Below are 16,387 nucleotides of genomic sequence, written 5' to 3'. Positions count from 1 at the left end.
TTGGGGTGGTTCTGTAGGGATGCAGAGGATGTGCAGCTGTGCCTTGGCTGTGTCTGCAGCTCTGTGTAGCTCAGGAACATCTCTGCTGGCTGGAGAGCATCTGCTTTTCCAGGCTGGCTCTGGGAGGGATTCTCAGGACACATTCTTCAGTCTCTGTGCGCTGTGCATTGGGATTTCTGCTGCTGATATTAAAAAAAGCAACAACAAGGAAAAAAAAAAATCTTCTCATTACTTCCTCCTTTTCTTCATAATGTGTCTTTGTGAGGCTTGCACGGGGTGAGGCAGACGTGGCTCAGGAAGTGCCAGCGCTGCATGGCTCAGGGATGTTTTTCCAGCCACAGGCACCATTGGGGGTGTCGCCTCTGGCTCGGAGCAGGCAGGGAGTGACTCTGAGCCTGAGTGGGGAGCAGAGCTGGGGCTCAGCTGCCCTGTGGGGGCTCCTTCCCTGCACCCCAGCTCTGACCAGGGACAGGGCACAGAGCTCAAACCACAGTGACCTGTCCTCTGCATGCTCTGCCTGGGCCAGCTCAGGAAATCCCCTCTGGAGTCCCAGGATGGGTTGGGTTGGGTTGGGTTGGGTTGGGTTGGGTTGGGTTGGGTTGGGTTGGAAGGACCTTAAAGCCCATCCAGTTTCACCCCTGCCATGGGCAGGGACACCTTCCACTAGCCCAGGCAGCTCCAAGCCCTGTCCAAGCTGGCCTTGGACACTTCCAGGGACAGGAATACTGAATCCTAGTTCTATTCCTACACCATCCAGATCCTGTCTGGCTCTGGAAATAAGTGGGTGTCAGCCACAGGACTTTAATCCATCACTGATTCAGAGCAGGAGTTCAATCAGAAATGTTTGACCCCTCTGATCTGTATTTCTATAAAGACAGCAATTCATAACCAGGCTCTCCAGCTACTTTCAGACACTCCTCAAGCTAAACCTGTTCTTCACATCCATCTCTGCAGTGGATTTCTCACCTAAACCCAGCAGTCAGTCCCTTCTCACTTGCTTCGAGTTGACTTCAGGTCAAAACCCAGTGTTATTCCAGGCCTGGATCTGGGATCTGTAAAACAGGTTAACAGCAATGTAGAGACTAGAGAATCACAGAATCGTTCAGGTTGGAAAGGCCTCTGAGATCACTGAGTCCAACAGTGCACCCAGATGGATTCAAAAGATGGTTTGATAATATTTTTCAATTGTGAAATAATCAAAGAGCCTGATAATGTAAAATAGAAGTAATTTTGAAGTCATTCTGCACTCAGTGAGTTTCCTCCTCTTAGTGAAGAGACTTAGAATTACTGATTCTAGTAACCACCCCTGGAGTGGTGGTTCCTTGGCTCAAGGAACAGCACATCATGTCTTGAAGGGGAAAAGAAAGAGTTTGGTGCTTGAAGGACTGGAAAGTCTCATGTAACCATGGGAACATTCACAGTAACACTGGTCAGGAATGACAAAGAGAATGACATGTGGCACATGGGCTAATTAATTGTTTTAATTGGCAGAGATAGTAAGTTGAAAAGCAGTTCCTTGCAGGACAAGTAATGCTGTGATGTTCTGAGGCCTCAGTGCGCTCAGCATGTCCCTGGAGCTGCGTGATGGGAAGTTGGAAGGGCCATTGGAAAAGGCCACAGGAGTTCTCAGACCCTGTCCTGCTCCAGTCCCTGTCTCACCATCCCTGTCCACACCTACAGACAGGTGAGAGCTCCTCCAGAGCTGGAGCTCCTCTCTGCTGACCCTGAGAGGTTGTGCTGTGTGTGGGGCAGTCAGAAATGACCTGTGGGTGTGGAGCACTCAGAACATGTCCATGGAGCCAGGGAAGGACCTTATGAGCTCCACAGCTTAAATGTTTGCTGCCACCATTTAAAGCAGTCCCTTGGATGTTTCTAGGAGGAGCTGGAGGTGGTTTTGGCTCCCTGGTCCCTGCAGAAAGCCACAGTCTGGGTTTCTGCTCTCCAGCTGGCTTTGAACAGCACCCCAGCTCCTCAATGGGATCTCCATGAGGGGGAAGGAGGCAGTGTGAGGGCTGGACATGCAGACCTGGGCAGACCTTGCTGATGTGCTTGGCTTGCAGCAGAAGAGGGGTTTGGGGCTTGTTCTCGTGTTGGGACTGTCCCAAGGCAGCAGGGGAGTGCCACCGCTCCCAGCCTCACCTGGGCAGGAAAGGCCCTGGGGTCCTGTGCCCTCCTCTCCCTCTCTCCCCACAAAGCGGCTGCCGCAAAATAGACCTCAAGGGAGCACTTGGATTAATCACAGGTCTGCATCCCCCAGGACACCTGGGTCTGCTTTCCTCATTTAAGGAAGCTAATTTAAATTCCAGCCACCAGTCCTTTCTTCCTCCTGAAGCAGACGGACTCCTTGCAAAACCTAGCCTGTGCTGTGCATGGAGAGTGCATGGCCCAAACCTGGAATGCAGGAGAAGCTGTTCTGGGATGATCTGTCTCACCTGGATTGGGAGCACAGGTTTTTCCAGGACTTGGCCTTAGAGAGTTCAGTGAAGTAAATCAGTGAAGTAAATCAGGGGAAGGAGAAGACTGCAAATCTGAAGTGGGCTGTGAGATCCACAGGATTCTCCAGGTACCTGACCCTCCTTTCCTTTTATAGGGAGATATAAAGTGGTTGCAACAAACAGACCACAAGTGACCACTTAGCCACATCACAAGTCTTGATCCTCCAGGATACCCGGGTCTGTCTTCCCCGTTTCCCTTCCTGGCTCTGTCTCCATGGCTAAGGACCAAGCCCCTTCCCACCCTCCAGCTGCTGAATTTCCCTGGAGGTATCAGCTCCAGAGATTCCTGGGCTCTCCATTCCCCCTGTCTTGCCTGTAGTGCCAGCATATGTGGCATTCTGAGTAGGATTCCCCTGTAGTGCCCATAAAGCATTTAGTCCATAAATGATTGAACAGGCCTCACTATATCCATCCTAGAAAAATAAAGAACTAAAAAACATGGCTATTCCAGGCCCAAAGCTCATTGCTCTCCTGGAAAGCCTCATCAGGGCTTGGTAGCACAAGGTGGTGGCTGACTCAGGCCTGACTGAGAAAGCTGCTCCAGAGGGAGCGGGATGAAGGGGCTGTCAGCACTTCCCAGCAGCTCAGGAAGTGCAGGCACTGTGAGCCCATTGTTCAGTGAAACCCCCCCTTGCCTCCCCTCTGTCCCAAACTCTCAGATTTATAAAACACCAGGGATTTTTTTATTATTTTTTGAGCCTTTTAAAGCTTATCAGAGAGGGTTTTCTCCCTAATACATCATATCTCAAGCACAGACTCCCTAAAGCCTCGTTCACTGGGCTGCACTCAGGCTGAAAGGACCGACATGGATTTGGGATCGTGGTGTGGAAATCCACCTGGGATTACCAGGCTGGTTTTTGGGAATGGAGTCTGTGTGTCTGTCCATCTGCCCCCAGTAATGTCTATCAGTCTGTTCAGACTAAATATGCCCCAGAGGTACTGGGAGGGGACACAGCTCCAGTGGGACAGGGGCTGTTTAGAGAGCTGGGCACAGAGAGTAGCAAGGTAGAAGCCGAGGGAGATTTGGGGTGAGGAAGTGGAGACCAGGGCTAAAAGGGCACAGAGACCAGTGCTGTAGCCTGCCCCACACATCCTGACTTCTAGGAAAGGCAGTGCATCTGGAAAAGGCAGCTAAAGCTTGCAGAAAGTACATTTATGCCTGTGAATAAATAAAATTATATTTAACCTTCTTCCCAGGCGCGCTGTGAGTGCAAATGTTTGCAAAGCTGTGAGATCCTCAGTTGAAAGATGCTGTGGAAGTGCAAAGCATTATTAATATCCTTTACCTTCTTCCTAATAGACTGAGCATTCATGCTGGGGAATTTCTGGACATAAACCAGACAGCTGCAGAATGACAGTTCTTGAAAGCATCTATGATTTATTTTCTGCTCTTTAATTCCATTTTGTATTGAACACACATTTGTCATAGAGCTCTTGTTCCATGGGGCCTTTTAAGTCTAAACAAGACATGGGGACCTGATCCTTTCTGGGATAAATTTGCCCCCACTTCACTGTAGCCATGTGCTGATTTACACCAGGAGAGAACCCCAGTCCAAGCCTTTTAATTGAAATTCCATCCCATGGCAAATTTTGGTGTAAAATCCAAACTGTTTAAATGACAGATAAGACTCTCCCTGTCACGTCTGGCTCAAGTTCTGTAGGATCTCTCTGAGCCACTGGGCGTCAGGTCCTGGGAATGATCCTGTTTTTGCAGGAACCTGAATCTCTGGATGGGTTCCCTGGCTCTGCCTTTTCCATTTTGCTTTAAACACATTCAGCTTTTGAGCCTGGGCCTGGAAGCCAGGACGGCTGATGTGGTTCTTTCACGTTGCAGGGATTTTTGTGAAATAAAAATAGCTTCCTGCATTTGGATATTTTTTTTGTTGGTTTTTGTTGGGTTTTTTTTGAGGGGGAGAGAAAGAGTTGGAAACTTGCAGTAGCTGACTGCACACAATGTTTCAATAGCAGGGCCTGTATGGCTGATTATCATACTTAACTGTTCTTATTATGGCAAAGTCACACTCAGGGCTGACTCTCATCCTACAACACAAGGCTGCCCCTCTACGTTCTCACACTTGGCTCGATAATCCATCTTTATAGAGAAAAATCTGAGGCAAATCCAGTCAGCCTGGATTAAACCTGAGGAGGAGTAGGAGGAAGAGGAGAAGAAAGATCAGCTCTCCAAGTTATGGCCTATTTATTTACTCAAAACATGCTGATGACTCTGGATCAAGCAACCCCTTTGTAGCAGTTGATTCCCATGAGTCAATGATCTGGCCCCAAAAAGAATCAGAGAAAACTGAAATTTTTCAAAGAGTTCTGCTACTTTTTGGGAAGGAAACTTTTTCCTATTTTAAAAAGGATTTTTCTGTTGGAAAAAGAATTGCTGCCTTCCTTTTAACAGCATCATATGGCATTTCCATTAATGTTACATTACAGAACTGTTTATTGATTGAACAAACCAAAGTGTACATTACATCTCAGTTAGTGGACACTGCTGAAGGTTTTGCTTTTCTCAGTGCAGAACTTGGGTTTTTCAAAGCATTTCCCCAAACATGGCTCTGATAGCTCAGGTTGTAACAATTCAGAGGGATATCGCAGGGGAGCAGTGGAAGTCAGAGCCTGGCTGTAGGGAGGACATGGGAAATGGCAGGGACTGCCTCAGACCCCATCCCTTCTCTCCTGGTTTTGGTCGCTGGGAGAGCTCCCTCTCACTGGAATAAATCAGGATTACACAATGGTTTTCCAGCCAGGAAAATGCACCCCTGCCAACAGCACCTTTGGAGCAGGGACAACTGCAGGAGACTGGGCCTGGGGGAAGGTCCCAACAGCACCAAGGCAGTGCCCAGTCCTCCTTTCCCTGGGGGGCCACAGGAGCAGGGCCAGGGATCCCAAATAGGGCAGGAATTCCTAAGGGGGATAGAGATCCCAAATGTGTCAGGGATCCCAAATGGGGACAGGGATCCCTTTTGGGACAGGTCTCCCTGCTGGAACAGCTTGTATGAGGCTGTCACCTCCCTCTTCCCGAACTGTCCCATCCCACTCTTTGTCCCAGCTGAATCCACAGTGGTTTGTTTTCCAGTCTGATCTATTTGCAGTGAGGTTTGTGGTTTCTGTAAAAAGGGAAAAAAACAAACAAATAAAATAAAAATAAAAGCAGGCAGATTACACGAGCTCTGTTTTCCCCCACTGCCCTCTCTTCCCTCCTCCTCTGGCTCCCCCACCCTCCCCTCTCCCATCCCTCTCTGTTTTCCTTTCCATGCCAATAACTTCAAGGCTGTCATTCCAAAGCCTCAGCGGCTTTCCCAGCGCTGGAGAAATGTGTCAGTGCCTGGGATGGACCCTCAGGGAGCTGCACAGCCCCACAAACGGGAGGTGCTGAGCAGAGGGGCACTTGGTATATTCCTGGAGGATGCTTTTCCCCTTTTTTCCTCTCCTTATTGTGACCTCAAATTCTTGGCCTCCCCAGGTTTAAAATCCTCATTTAATTTCTGTAAATCCTAATTTAATTTCTGAAATAATGACAGAGTTCATCTCCTCCTCCTCCTCTGCCTGTGGTCCTCTGGATCTTGGCATAAGAGAAAGGGGTCTCCTTTTGGCTGGGATGGGTCACACTGAATTTCACTGCGTGCAGTGACAGCACTTCATGGTCAGAACACGTCAGGCTTGAGAATTGCCCAAAGAGCCCCATTGCTGCATTTACACTCCTATTTACACTTCTGTGAGGGGCTAGGGGAGCACTGGAGATGTGGGAGAGGAAAAAAACACAGCCCTACAGAAGCCAAGCCTCCTGGGACCACGAAGCAAAGCCAGATTCTTACAAGTTTTTTTCTGGGAAAAGTTCATTTCATTCCCTCTGTGCCTGTTGTGTTTTGTCACTAGATCCCTCCTATGATGCAGTCAGGAGAGCAGGATGGGGCAGTAATGGGAATTCTGGTCTCTCCAGAAGTAAGTTGTCCCAATGGGAATCACAAACTGTGCAAGGGAAGATTAAAAGGAGACTTGGGCACAGCTGGCCTGCGTTAGGAGTGTCAGGAGGGCAGAAGATTTGGGGACAGATAAGAAGTAGAATGATGTTATGGACAGAATACTTGTAGGGTTTGGTAGGGCCAGGAGCAAACCCTCTGCACAGACACCCTGTTAATCATAGGCCTGTCCCATGCTGTGATGGTTTTAGGGACAGATCTGGACAGTTTGGGCACATTGTGAGAGTTTCTGCCATTTTCCAGAAAGGCAAAGTCCAGCAGGCAGATGAGGCCCCTCACACCTTGTTCTTCCAGGCTTTAGAGTGCCTTGGATTCCCAGCAGGGAATTGTCTGCCCCTGAGATCCATGTTGTGGCTGGCTCAGAGCCGCTGTCCCCATCCACTGCTGGGGCTTCTCCCTGGGCACCTGTGACCCCCAGCAGGTCAAATCCACCTGGCAGAGTCCCCTCCCTTTGCTCTGCAGCTTCCTCAGCTGTGCTCACCCCAAATGGGAGAACTAATCCTTGAGCCACGGTTTTCTGCTGTGAGAAATTATATAAAAAAGAGGACCAGATCTTTCTTCCTGTTGAAGGGATTTATACAAATCACCGTGATATTTTCAACTAAATGTTTGATAAACACCTCCCCCCACCTTTTTTTTTTTTTTTTTTTTTTTTTGCCAAAAAGAGAATTTGCATTTGCAAAAAATGTGGGAAAAGCTCCAATGTGGAAGAAGGTCAGAATTTGTACATTTAATAATCCAAATTTTTGTTCACAACATGGATGTAAACTAGAATGGAAGTTCAGTTGCAATAAAAGACAGAAAATTAATGAATTACCTACCTAACATTTTCCTTGTCTCACTGCCTTCTTGGCAAATTATAAATATTTATATAATGCTTTCTATATTGGTGTATTTTCATTTTATACTGAAAATTTGAATTTCTAGGCACTTCTCTTAATTTTATTGTGCAATCCCCAAAATATCAACTCTTAGTCTGAGCAAACCTTTCCCTTGCAGTTGCTGTGATTCCTGTGGGATGTGTTTTGTACCTGTTCTCTGTCCCTATAAACCCCTTCTCTCTTTCCAGGCCCTCCCGTTGCAGGGACACAAAATGTGAATAAGACAACGGAGCAGCAGCGGCCCCAGCCAGGTGAGAGTGGATTCTGTGCCCCTTGGAGCAGGAGCAGCTTGGGGGAATTGAGGAGTGGAGCTGCCCCAGGCAGGGCAGGGCTCAGGGCAGGGACTGAGCCACGGGCTCTGTGAGGCTGCTCTGCCCCTCCCCAGCCAAAGGAACATCCCTGTGCCAGGATCTGTCCCCTGGGCTGAGCCCCTGGGAGCATCCCAGCTTGTCCCTTCCCGCTGGAAGCTCCAGCCATTCCAGCAGGGCTCCCAGAGCAGAGCAGAGCAGAGGAGGGGAGCAGCCCCACTGTGCCTTCCCACCTTCCTGCCCGGCACAGCTGCTTCCCATCGGGGCTCGCTTCTCCTGGCACCGCTTCAATCCACCAGCAAACGCTGCAGATCCAAATCACCACAACCAGAGAGAGGCAGAGGAGAAGTGAGAGATTTGGGCTGAGGAGGCCCCACAGAAAGGGAAGGAATTCATTCCTAATAAAGGCTTTGTAGGGTTTTCAGGAACCACTCAGCCTTGGTGGAGCCAGCAGCAAACTCCTGTTACTCTCATCTCTCTAATGCTGTGTTTGCTTCACAAAGAGAGACTGGGGTGAATATTTCCTGCCCTCCCAGGGCAGCAAGCTCAGCTGCTAACAAGTGAATCTGAAAATCTCATCTGCTCTCCTTTTTATTTAGCTCTTTTTTGTTAGGAGAAATACATTTGCTCCTGCTTTGTGGCTGTTCTATCCCACAGGTTTTTTTCCACATTTGATGTTTTCTGGTTGCCACACAGTGCAGGGTATGTCCAAGGAGATCCCAGACTGCAAAAGCAGGCAGGTCTGAGAGCAGTGCCAGGAACTCTGGCTGTGCCATTTTGGATTCCAGAAATACTTGGTGGTTGTTTGCTAATAAAGAAAGAGCCCTTCCAGGCCCTGGGAGAATAGGCAAAAAGAATAAAGAAAGAAAATGAAAATTTGATTTCTAGAACAAACATAATGACCTGGAGTTTCTTTTTGATCATTTTGTTAAAACATCCTTTAAATTTCATTGGGTGATTTTTTGATTTTTTACTTAATTTTTAGATCCCTACCAAATCCTGGGGCCCACCAGCAGCCGTCTTGCCAATCCAGGTGAGTTCATTTTGTATTTCAGACCCCCCTTCTCAAAGAAGTGAATTTTCCTTTGGAGCTACTGCTCAGCTTGGGCTGCGGGAGCAGCTGCTGTCCCTGAACCCTTGGGGGGACCTGTGAGAGCCACAGAACTCGGTAGCTGTGACCTCACAAGGGCTTTTGCCAAAATCCTTACAGAATAGGGAGGCAAGTGATGCAACATCATCTCTGTGGGGACAAAATCACCATCCTGGATGTTCTGACCCAAACCCAGTATTCTCTAAGAGTTTTATAGGGAATTTTAGTGCTGGTCTCTCAGATTTGCAGTACAGATTAATTTTCCACTGCCTGCTGTGGGTTACAAGCAGAAAGGCACAAAACATCTCTGTAAGTCACAGTGTAACTGTCCCTAGAACATCATCTGCAGTAAATAATTCCTGATTTTAGGGAGTAAGCTCTGGAGCACATCCTGCTTGAACTAACCAAACTTGTACACATGGAATGCCTGAAAGGAAATATCCTCCTAAAGCTCTTAACTTACCCTTAACTACTTGTACAACTATACTGAGTAAAACCAGGAGTCATCTGGGGAACAAATCATTCCGTGTAGCTCAGATCACCCTGGAAAGAGAGCTGGAGGTATCCAAAACAATCTCCATGGCAAACAGTGAGCAGTGGATGGGTGAAGTACACTGTGCTAACCGGTCAGTGAAAACTCCACAGAGCAGTGTCCTCACAGAAAGCCTTGTTTATGAATAGCCCGAGGATTTTAAGGCCAAAGGCAACCATTATGAAATGTAATGTGACCTCAGGCCCAGGCCCAGAACAAAGGTCTGAGTAACTTGTTTGCTGGGAACAGTTTATCCACTCCTAGGGCCGCCTTTCCAAGGCCTGAAGGAGCAGTTCCCAGTTGAGATCGAGATAGTCCTTCTGTTTCCTGCCTTTGTCTGTGCCATGGAGCAGGAAGCCCCGAGTCATTTCCTTTCCCCTTGGCTGATGTCTGCAGGGAGCGGGCAGATCCAGCTGTGGCAGTTCCTGCTGGAGCTGCTGTCGGACAGCTCCAACGCCAGCTGCATCACCTGGGAGGGCACCAACGGCGAGTTCAAGATGACGGACCCTGACGAGGTGGCGCGGCGCTGGGGCGAGAGGAAAAGCAAACCCAACATGAATTACGACAAGCTGAGCCGGGCGCTGCGATACTACTACGACAAGAACATTATGACCAAAGTGCATGGCAAGAGGTATGCCTACAAATTTGACTTTCACGGCATTGCCCAGGCCCTGCAGCCCCACCCCACCGAGTCCTCCATGTACAAGTACCCGTCAGATCTGCCCTACATGCCGTCCTATCATGCCCACCAGCAGAAGGTGAACTTTGTGCCCCCACACCCCTCCTCCATGCCTGTCACATCATCCAGTTTCTTTGGAGCGGCCTCCCCCTATTGGACCTCCCCTGCAGGAAGCATTTACCCCAACCCCAACGTGCCCCGCCACCCCAACGCCCACGTCACGCCACACTTGGGCAGCTATTACTAAATGCTCTCATCTACCAGTGGCCTTGAGCAGTCTGGTTGGACTTTTTCTTTACTCCTGGGATTTTTACTGTTTTAGGGGGGACCCTTAATGGATAATTGTGGCCTTTCTGGGGAAGAATTAAAACTGGATATTTGTTATTCCTGGACCAAACCTTTTACTTTTGTAACTTTGCCTCTTGTGTCTTGAACTGAGAGATGGAAGCTCCTGTGGGCCAGTACTCTGCATTTAATTTGGGGTTTAAGGCTTGTGTCCTCTGTAGGAAGTGACAATGAAGACAGTTCACCATTCCCTGGAATGATTATTAGCTTTTGAATGAGAGGAATTTTTAAGGATTCAAAGGCTTTTGACAAGGCATAGATCCAGCTATGGATCATAGGAAAATATGACCACAATGGGGTTTTTCTTACTGGCCATTGACCATTCTGTGGAGGATGTCGAGCTGCAGGGGACCACAACTGGAATCTTAGCTCTAAGGCAGAGGAGGATTTTCACCCAACTGGAAATTAAATATATATATATATATATATATATATGCATATATATATATGTACATGTATATTTTAAGAAGTAAAGGGCATTGAAGGAACTTTTCTAGAGTACAACTTCATTCGACTGTGTGTGAACTCAGAAAGCAGCAGAAACCAGAACAAAGCATAACGCAAAGTCAAGCACAGACATTCCTTGAAAGCAGAAGTGAAGTGAATAAACGACAGCAGGTCCCTGGCTCTGCCCGAGCCGCGGGGCTCTGAAAGCACCGATTCGCGAACGCTGTGCGTTTGTCAGACCGTCAAACCAAGGGTCAACAATCCAGAAGGCAAATTACTGTATAAATTATGCAGAGTTATTTTTCCCTATATCTCACAGTTTTAAAAGAAAGAGTAAATAAAACGAGTTGACCTCGGTCACAAATGCAGGTTTGTTTTTTACTATCAGCTCGGTTGTTTTTGTTTATTTTTTTAATGTAATTTGTACATCTTTTCAATCTGTACATTTGGGCTGTAGCTTTGTACTTTTTGCTTAAAAAAAAAAAAAAAAAAGACATGAGTAATGTATCTGCTGGAGATAGGCTTGGTCCTGCAATTGGATCCATGACTGACCCCCAAAGTGGCCAGAAACCTTCCAGATTGTCCTGGGTTTGTCTAGAGGAGAGGATTTTCAGTATTAATCTGTTGGAGCTGTCTGCAAATTAACTCCATTTACTCCTATGTTTGCATTGAGGCTGATTGAAAACAGGCCCAACATCTCAAGGCAACCATTGCAATATTCTGTGATCACTTTTCACCCAAATTCTGAACTTTGGGAAGATCTTAACCACTTCATAGATAAAATGACAAAATACTCCTCTTTTTGATGGCTTCTGCTGGGGGGTTCTATGGAAATCCGACCCCTTCCAGAGCTCTCAGCCATCCCCAGCTTTGCACATGTGAATGTGACGCTGCACAAGCGGCGGTTTGGTGCCGTAAACAGAGGGTAAACCACAAGCATTTGGGGTTTGGAGCAGATGTCTGGGGGGCGAGATTTCCATGTACAACCCATTAACTGACTTGTATTAAGTGGCAGCCAATTAACAGGATCACAACTATCTAGTCTAGACCAACCCCTGCGACTCTGTGGGGGCGGGATTTGGTCCATGTGCATCCGATTGCAGGAGGGGAGTCTGAAACCAGAGCGTTGGAGTCTGCTCAGAACGTTAAACACAAGCACTGATGCCATTATTTAACAAAGTGGGAAGAGAAGATCAAGCTAATGCAGTTAGGTCTTAGTGCTTTCGGGGTGTTTTTAAGTAACATTTCTGCAATAATCGCAAAATTTAAGTATGAAGGAACTACCCATGGAAATGGGGCTTTTGCTACTATATATATGCAATGTACTTTTTGGATATTAAAATATATATAATTTTGCAAGCTATCTTGGTGGGTTGTTGTTTTTTTAAAATGTATTAATGTTACAATGAAACAGTTGTATGAAGAAGATGATGTAAGAAAAAAGTGACAAAATAAATGGTGGTTTTCTCTAAGGCATCACATTGTTCCACTCTCTCCCTCCCCTCTCACACTTGCATGCACTTGAAATTAATTTTAGTTAAAAAGGGAAAGAATGAAGCTCCACAGTAGTGGCAACCCATCCTGATCCCTCTACTATTGACCACTCATTCCAGAAAATTGTTGCCAGAGTTGATCAGACTGGACTTGGTTGTTGAAGGGATTAAAACCCAGACTCTGGCTTTTGTCCAGGGAAGGGCAGCCAGAAGCTGAGGTGTCGAGGTGGCTCTTGGGGTGCCCCAGGGCCCTCCAGGAATGTCAGTGTGTGCCCAGCCTCTCCTGTTTCCCACCTATGCCCAAACCCCAGGGAGAGCCAGTGCTCCACTGCATTCCTGAGGCAGAGGCTGCAAAAACAAGCTTTGCCAAGGAATCTTCTGATTGTGGATAAAGGTCAGGCCGAGGCACTTCCTGCAGTTTTGCACAGTACTCCTGAGAGATATCTGGAGCTCCTGCAGACCTGATAAAGCCTTGGGAAGCCAGGGCTGCACAAGCACAGCACTTCCTTCCTGCACACAAGCTTTTGTTGCTGAGAGCCAGGACAAAGCTTGATGGGCTCAGGAAAAAGGCCACTCCAGCACCCCAGAGCTGCTCCCTCTGTGGATTCCACCAGAGTTGCTCAATTTAGACACGAGTGAGTGGTTTGCTGCTTATCTCTGCTGTTTTCCACTGCAGCACCAGCGAGATTAATTCTGGCTGTGCAGCATCAGTGGAAATATCAAGTATTTTATTTGAATACCATGTACTGCCCGCCTGCCAGTAATAGGAAAATCAGAAGATGAGATTGCACAAAGGCATCTAAAGGCATAATCTGAAGGTTATCAGAGTTCAAAGATGTCCCTGATAGCAAAATTTGGCCAGCAGGAACCCTGGAGGCAAAAAAAAAAGAAAGACATTTGAAAATAACCATCAATTTAAGAAGCATCTGATTCTGGCTACCCAGTGTGTTAAAGGAACCCTTCTGAGAAGGGAGGTGATCAGCAGCATCCCAGTGCAGGTCTTCTCTGCCTCCTTTCATCCTTCCCTTCAGAGGAATGGGCTTGCTGGCATTAATCCTTTCTCATATTCACTAATATTTAGCTTCAGATATTATTTTTTTCTAGTATTTGCTAATATTTAGCTTTAGAAAGATTTTGCCTCCCATTCCAGGCATTCCCATGGAATCCAGATATCTTAGAGCAAGGAGATCTCACCTGAGTGCCAGGCAGCCTCACACTGCTGGGGCACTTCCCAGGCATTTTTAGAGCATTTTCATAAGATCTTAAAAATTTACATTCCTCACATAGAGAAAGAGTAGTAAGACAGAGATTAGAGTAGGTAATTTGTACCCCTTGAGATCAGCCTGGCTTTGCCAGGTTGGAAGTGCCAGAGGTGGGAAGAGGGGGATCTCCCCTCCCAGCCCAGGTTTCTGGGGCACAATGGAACAAAGCTAACAAGGAATTTGACAGCCCTAATGCTACTTTGTGCTTTTCCCAGGAGGACAAGGCAGATGGAATTCAAGTATTTCAGGCTTAAATCGGAAAGTTTACCAGACAGATGGTTGGGATCACATGGCTGTGAGCTGGGAGTCAGCAGGGCCAGCAGAAAACCTTCTCTGCATTAACACTAAGAACTCGGAGCTCCCCAGGAGTGAATTCAGGGTGAATTCAACTGCTGATTTCCAGGGATCTGGTTTTCCCCAGGATTTCTGTTCCACCAGCCTCAAACCCTGAATGGGATCTAGCTCAAACATGCTAAACTGGAATTAAGTCTTCATTCCTCTATAAATAGGGAGTGCAGCCTGAGTAGAATCAGCAGTGGCTTTACAGGCTCAGAGCTCTGGCTCTCTTGGCTGGATCTCTGTGTTGCTTTTCTCTCTTTGAGCTGGTTCTGCCTCTGTGTGTGTGAATTCCTCCTGCTTAATTACAGCAAGCTGGTTTAGAACCTACTTTGAACTGGATTTTGAAGCAGGCTTTTTATCCCCACTGGAAAATGGAGCTCCAGCTTAAGCACTTGTTAGATGGTCTAAAGTAGGGGATAACAAATCCTTCCAGAGCCAGGTACCTGAGATCTCTCCTGTCCAGAATCCTTGGATGCCAGAACCCACTCCCTGTGCACACTGGTGCCTTCCTGCTTTATATATCTAAAAATTGTGTTTTAGCCCTGAGGATAAACTTCCAAACAGCTGCAGGTTTCTAACAGAGTACTGTGGCAAAGGAGAGGGATTTCCCTGTGCCAAGACCTTCCCTTAGTAAAGACAAAGACAGATTTCTCATACTCGTGCCCAGCAAGTGCACTCCAGCCCAAATGAGGCATTAATTATGGGGGAAATCTGCCATAACTTCTGTTGATGTAAATATTTGATGTGAGGCTGGGCTTGCCCAGCAATGTTTCATCCACATCCATGGCAGTAAATGCCCCAGACTGTGGCTTTGTGCTCGAAGGAGGGATGAACCCAACTACTGTTTCCCACCTCTGTGTCATAAGGAAAGAGGCATCAGTTTGTAAATGCTGGATGAAAGCAGCTTCACTTCATTATCCTATTACAATAACAGAGTTTTTACAGGCTGCTTTGCTGTGCTGATCCAGTATTTTTAATAACTTCTGTGAAATTAGGTGGTGAGACTTCAGCCTGCTGCCTACCAAAGTCTATTCTCCCACATCAAACCGAGCGTGGCTGCATTTGGTGTTAATTAGAGCTCAGCCCAGGGACACATCAGGGGCTGACATTTATAAATTCACTTCAAAGACCTTATTTGTATATTTTTGCACAATACTCAGCATAACATACACATGACAATTTTCATCTGTTAAATTAGAACTCACTGCAAATAAAGCTCAGATCTTTCTGTTGTATCAGAAAAGAATTGAGAGACGTCTGATTAAGATCCTGTGGAGAATGACAACAAATTTAGCTTTTGTGTTATGATTTTTTCCACTACACAGGTAGAAATCCCTGCACATGGAACTCAGATTCTTCAGAATTGTATCAGAATAGAATTAGAGATCCTTGGCAAAAATCAGCTCTTCAGGCTCCAAGAGCAGCAAACAGAGTCTGATACCAAACCCACCAAATGTGAAGAGCAAAGGCAGAGCAGTTTTGAGGCCATGACAGCAATAAGCCCATCAGCCCTGCACCCCCAGTGGGGGAGCTGCCCCAAAGAGCCCCAAGGATCTGAGCTGTGCAAGCAGAGGTTGGGCACAGCCGGGTTTGCAGCTGAGCAGCCACCCTGACCTGGAGCAATAACTGCAGCAGGAAGGGCTTTGGGCAGGGGAGGTTTCCCAGATGAAGGGACTTTGCTGCTCCTAACCAGGGGCAGGCACAACAGGATTCCATCCTGGAGCTCTTATTTGAAGCTGCAGTGGTTAAAGAGGATGAGGAGCTTGGGCTCTGGCAGTTTGGTGTGATTTCACCACCAGAGCTGGCTCCTTCCTTTCCAGGAGCTGCTGCAAACTTGTTGTTTGCTTTGGCTTCTCCCTGAGTTTCTGTCTCCCGGTGCTGTAAAGTCCAGTGTTGGATGCACCTCCCCTCCCTGCTGCTGCCAGCGCCAGCAGAATCTCCTCCCTGCAGCCCGTGCTGGGCTGGGCAGGGGCATCTCCAGCCCTTGGGAGCACAGGGATCGTATTCCCAGTGTCTCCATGCCATGGCTAAAGGGTTTGTGCTGGGAGTGCTGGCAGAGGGCACCTGCAGAAACCTGAACACATCCCCTGGGTTTTCTGTCTCCTTCAGGACCCATGTATAATACATATATACATTATCTATCTATCTATCTATCTATCTATCTATCTATCTATCTATCTATCATCTGTCTGTCTGTCTGTCTGTCTGTCAGCTGTATACACTTGTCACACCCCTGAAAATGTTCAAGACTGGATGGGGCTTGGAGCAACATGGGGTAGTGCCCATGGCAGGGGGTGGAATGGGATGAGCATTAAGGTCCCTTCCAACTTAAACCAATCTGTGATTCCATATAGATTTATGTATATTCTGTAGAACAGTATATGTATACCTACATATTTGATATAATTGTGTGTGTATATATACACATATTTGATAAAATAGTGTACTGTAGTAGTGTTAAGGTAAAACAAATTAAGAACGGGGTTCAGCTTGGGGCAGATGTTTCTGTGGAAGATTTAAAACTTCCCTT

General features: G+C 47.2%; 1 protein-coding gene and 2 long non-coding RNA genes across 6 annotated transcripts in view; 2 read left to right on the top strand and 1 right to left on the bottom strand.

Annotated features, from left to right (window-relative positions):
• FLI1 (Fli-1 proto-oncogene, ETS transcription factor) overlaps positions 1 to 16,387 on the top strand; it is a 101,392-nt gene that overhangs the window by 75,977 nt on the left and 9,028 nt on the right. For 2 of the 4 annotated variants that reach the window (XM_086861455.1, XM_086861456.1), the window contains 3 exons: positions 7,551 to 7,613; positions 8,656 to 8,703; positions 9,689 to 9,923. In XM_086861455.1, the coding sequence (XP_086717581.1) occupies positions 7,551 to 7,613; positions 8,656 to 8,703; positions 9,689 to 9,923 (346 nt within the window). Of the gene's footprint in view, positions 1 to 6,377; positions 6,444 to 7,550; positions 7,614 to 8,655; positions 8,704 to 9,688; positions 10,356 to 16,387 lie in introns of those variants that run through there. The other 2 variants (XM_086861457.1, XM_086861454.1) reach the window with 2 other exon arrangements.
• Positions 2,324 to 4,892, top strand: LOC147649456 (uncharacterized). The gene is made up of 2 exons (XR_015278926.1): positions 2,324 to 2,563; positions 3,693 to 4,892. It is a non-coding gene; the product is annotated as an uncharacterized LOC147649456 (long non-coding RNA).
• Positions 4,924 to 9,818, bottom strand: LOC147649455 (uncharacterized). Its single transcript, XR_015278927.1, has 2 exons — positions 9,224 to 9,818; positions 4,924 to 5,608 (listed from the first exon to the last, which is right to left on the bottom strand). It is a non-coding gene; the product is annotated as an uncharacterized LOC147649455 (long non-coding RNA).

The sequence above is a fragment of the Cyanistes caeruleus genome, chromosome 23 (assembly GCF_971803275.1).
Source record: "Cyanistes caeruleus chromosome 23, bCyaCae1.hap1.1, whole genome shotgun sequence".
Classification (NCBI taxonomy): Eukaryota; Metazoa; Chordata; class Aves; order Passeriformes; family Paridae; genus Cyanistes; species Cyanistes caeruleus.
The sequence above is the reverse complement of the archived record's forward strand: the minus strand, read 5'-3'. Positions and strand labels throughout refer to the sequence as shown.